The sequence below is a fragment of the Ambystoma mexicanum genome, chromosome 8 (assembly GCF_040938575.1).
Source record: "Ambystoma mexicanum isolate Mex_15411 chromosome 8, UKY_AmexF1_1, whole genome shotgun sequence".
In the NCBI taxonomy this organism is placed as follows: Eukaryota; Metazoa; Chordata; class Amphibia; order Caudata; family Ambystomatidae; genus Ambystoma; species Ambystoma mexicanum.
In genome coordinates this window covers 67425849-67430112 of record NC_090929.1, presented here as the reverse complement: position 1 = coordinate 67430112, position 4264 = coordinate 67425849, and the positions used below count along the sequence as shown (strand labels likewise).

The window sequence follows — 4264 nt, the reverse complement described above, 5'->3', positions numbered from 1 at the left end:
GCCTCTGCTGCAGTTTTAGCATATTCTATAGCCTCCTCAGCCCTCTCCGGGTATTCCACAGCCTCTGCTGCAGTTTTAGCATATTCTATAGCCTCCTTAGCCCTCTCCGGTTATTCCACAGACTCTGCTGCTGTTTTAGCATATTCTATTGCCTCCTCAGCCCTCTCCGGTTATTCCACAGCCTCTGCTGCAGTTTTAGCATATTATATTGCCTCCTCAGCCCTCTCCGGTTATTCCACAGCCTCTGCTGCAGTTTTAGCATATTCTATTGCCTCCTCAGCCCTCTCCGGTTATTCCACAGCCTCTGCTGCTGTTTTAGCATATTCTATTGCCTCCTCAGCCCTCTCCGGTTATTCCACAGCCTCTGCTGCAGTTTTAGCATATTCTATTGCCTCCTCAGCCCTCTCCGGGTATTCCACAGCCTCTGCTGCAGTTTTAGCATATTCTAGTGTCTCCTCAGCCCTCTCCAGGTATTCCACAGCCTCTGCTGCAGTTTTAGCATATTCTAGTGCCTCCTCAGCCCTTTCTAGGTATTCCACAGCCTCTGCTGCAGTTTTAGCATATTCTATAGCCTCCTTAGCCCTCTGAGGGTATTCCACAGCGTCTTCTGCAGTTTTAGCATATAATATATCCTCCTCGATCCTCTCAGGGTATTCCACAACATCTGTGGCGGTTTTAGCACATTCTACAGCTTCCGCAGCCATCTCAGGGTATTCCACAGCCTCCTCGGCATTCTCAGAGTGAATAAATACATGAATACAGCCCATGCAGTGCGCTGTTACACCAGACCCTTCATTGCAGTCCCGGGTTAATCCAGCACCTCCTCAGTCGTCTGAAGTTATTCCAGAGGCTTCTTTGCAGTGGGAGGACATTTCAGTACAACCTGTGCAGTCAAGGTTATATCAGTGCCTTCTCAGTAGTTTCAAGTTATTCTGGAGCCTTTGTTGCAGTCTGAGGTTATTCCTGCATCTCCTCTGACGTCTCAGGTTATTTCAGCATTTCCTCTGACGTCTCAGGTTATTATGGCACCCTGTGTACAGTCAAAGGTTATTCCCGAGATGTTGCTGCAGTCTGATTCGCAATTAAAGTATGAGTTTATTACAGCACCTCCTGTACAGCCTGAGGTTATTACGGCACTTCCTGTGCAGCCTGAGGTTATTCCGGCACCTCCTGTACAGCCCAGGGTTATTCAAGCACCTCCTGTACAGCCTGAGGTTATTCTGGCACCTGCTGTACATACTGAGGTTATTCCAGCACCTACTGTACAACATAAGGTTGTTCCAGCACCCCCCATACAGCCTGAGGTTATTCCAGAGCCTCCTGTACAGCCTGAGGTTATTCCAGAGCCTCCTGTACAGCCTGAAGTTACTCCAGCACCTCCTGTACAGCCTGAGGTTATTCCACCACCTCCTGTACAGCCTGAGGGTATTCCAGTAGCTCCTGTACAGCCTGAGGTTATTCTGGCACCTCCTGTACAGCCTGAGGTTATTCCAGCATCTCCTGTACAGCCTGGGGTTATTCTGGCACTTCCTGCACCGACTGAGGTTATTCCAGTACCTCCTGTACAGCCTGAGGGTATTCCCGTAGCTCCTGTACAGCCTGAGGTTATTCTGGCACCTACTGCACAGCCTGAGGTTATTCCAGCATCTCATGTACAGCCTGAGGTTATTCCGGCACCTCCTGTATAGCCGGAGGTTATTCCGGCACCTCCTGTACATACTGAGGTTATTCCAGCACCTCCTGTACAACCTAAGGTTATTCCAGCACCCCCGTACAGCCTGAGGTTATTCCAGAGCCTCCTGTACAGCCTGAAGTTATTCCAGCACCTCTTGTACAGCCGGAGGTTATTCCAGTAGCTCCTGTACAGCCTGAGGTTGTTCCAGCACCTCCTGTACAGCCTGAGGTTATTCCGGCACCTCCTGTACAGCCTGAGGTTATTCCGACACCTCCTGTACAGCCTGAGGTTATTCCAGTAGCTCCTGTACAGCCTGAGGTTATTCCAGCACCTCCTGTACAGCCTGAGGTTATTCCGGCACCTCCTGTACAGCCCGAGGTTATTCCAGCACCTCCTATACAGCCTGAGGTTATTCTGGCACTTCCTGTACAGACTGAGGTTATTCCAGCACCTCCTGTACAGCCTGGGGTTATTCGGGCACCTCTTGTACAGCCTGAGGTTATTCCAGCACCTCCTGTACAGCCTGAGGTTATTCCGGCACCTCCTGTACAGCCTGAGGTTATTCCAGCACCTGCTGTACAGCCTGAGGTTATTCCAGCACCTCCTGTACAGCCTTGGGTTATTCCAGCACCTTCTGTACAGCCTGAGGTTCTTCTGGCACTTCCTGTACAGACTGAGGTTATTCCAGCACCTCCTGTACAGCCTGAGGTTATTCCGGCACTTCCTGTACAGACTAAGATTATTCCAGCACCTCCTGCACAGCCCGAGGTTCTTCCAGCACATCCTGTACAGACTGCGGTTATTCCAGCACCCCCATACAGCCTGAGGTTATTCCAGAGCCTCCTGTATAGCCTGAGGTTATTCCAGCACCTCCTGTACAGCTTGAGGGTATTCCAGCACCTCCTGTACAGCCTGAGGTTATTCCAGCACCTCCTGTACAGCCCGAGGTTATTCTGCCACCTCCTGTACCGCCTGAGGTTATTTCAGCACCTCCTGTACAGCCTGAGGTTATTATCGTAGCTCCTGTACAGCCTGAGGTTGTTCCAGCACCTCCTGTACAGCCTGAGGTTATTCCGGCACCTCCTGTACAGCCCGAGGTTATTCCGCACCTCCTGTACAGTCTGAGGTTTTTCCAGCACCTCCTGTACAGCCTGAGGTTATAGGTTATTACAGTAGCTCCTGTACAGCCTGAGGTTGTTCCAGCACCTCCTGTACAGCCTGAGGTTATTCCGGCACCTCCTGTACAGCCTGAGGTTATTTCAGCACCTCCTGTACAGCCTGAGCAGCCTGAGGTTGTTCCAGCACCTCCTGTACAGCCTGAGGTTATTCCAGCACCTCCTGTACAGCTTGAGGGTATTCCAGCACCTCCTGTACAGCCTGAGGTTATTCCAGCACCTCCTGTACAGCCCGAGGTTATTCTGCCACCTCCTGTACCGCCTGAGGTTATTTCAGCACCTCCTGTACAGCCTGAGGTTATTATCGTAGCTCCTGTACAGCCTGAGGTTGTTCCAGCACCTCCTGTACAGCCTGAGGTTATTCCGGCACCTCCTGTACAGCCCGAGGTTATTCCGCACCTCCTGTACAGTCTGAGGTTTTTCCAGCACCTCCTGTACAGCCTGAGGTTATAGGTTATTACAGTAGCTCCTGTACAGCCTGAGGTTGTTCCAGCACCTCCTGTACAGCCTGAGGTTATTCCGGCACCTCCTGTACAGCCTGAGGTTATTTCAGCACCTCCTGTACAGCCTGAGCAGCCTGAGGTTGTTCCAGCACCTCCTGTACAGCCTGAGGTTATTTCAGCACCTCCTGTACGGCCTGAGGTTATTACAGTAGCTCCTGTACAGCCTGAGGTTATTCCAGCACCTCCTGTACAGCCTGAGGTTATTCCAGCACATCCTGTACAGTCTGTGGTTATTCCGCACCTCCTGTACAGTCTGAGGTTTTACCAGCACCTCCTGTACAGCCTGAGGTTATTTCAGCACCTCCTGTACAGCCTGAGGTTATTACAGTAGCTCCTGTACAGCCTGAAGTTATTCTGCCACCTCCTGTACAGCTTGAGGTTATTTCAGCACCTCCTGTACAGCCTGAGGTTATTACAGTAGCTCCTGTACAGCCTGAGGTTGTTCCAGCACCTCCTGTTCAGCCTGAGGTTATTCCGGCACCTCCTGTACAGCCTGAGGTTATTCCAGCACCTCCTGTACAGCCTGAGGTTATTCCAGCACATCCTGTACAGTCTGTGGTTATTCCGCACCTCCTGTACAGTCTGAGGTTTTTCCAGCACCTCCTGTACAGCCTGAGGTTATTCCAGCACATCCTGTACAGCCTGAGGTTATTCCGCACCTCCTGTACAGCCTGAGGTTTTTCCAGCACCTCCTGTACAGCCTGAGGTTATTCCAGCACCTGCTGTACAGCCTGAGGTTATTCCGCACCTCCTGTACAGCCTGAGGTTTTTCCAGCACCTCCTGTACAGCCCGAGGTTATTCCGGCACCTCCTGTACAGCCTGAGGTTATTCCGCACCTCCTGTACAGCCTGAGGTTTTTCCAGCACCTCCTGTATAGCCCAAGGTTATTCTGGTGTCTCCTTTTCAGTCT

The 4264-nt window shown here is 51.5% G+C and overlaps 1 protein-coding gene across 1 annotated transcript; it reads left to right on the top strand.

The window, feature by feature from the left end:
• Window positions 1–1058: 1058 nt before the first annotated feature.
• Window positions 1059–4028, top strand: LOC138471437 (uncharacterized). The gene is made up of 4 exons (XM_069609071.1): window positions 1059–1652; window positions 1778–2563; window positions 2893–3237; window positions 3606–4028. The coding sequence occupies exons 1-4, from the start codon at window positions 1059–1061 to the stop codon at window positions 4026–4028; spliced, it is 2148 nt and encodes a 715-aa protein (XP_069465172.1).
• Window positions 4029–4264: the final 236 nt, after the last annotated feature.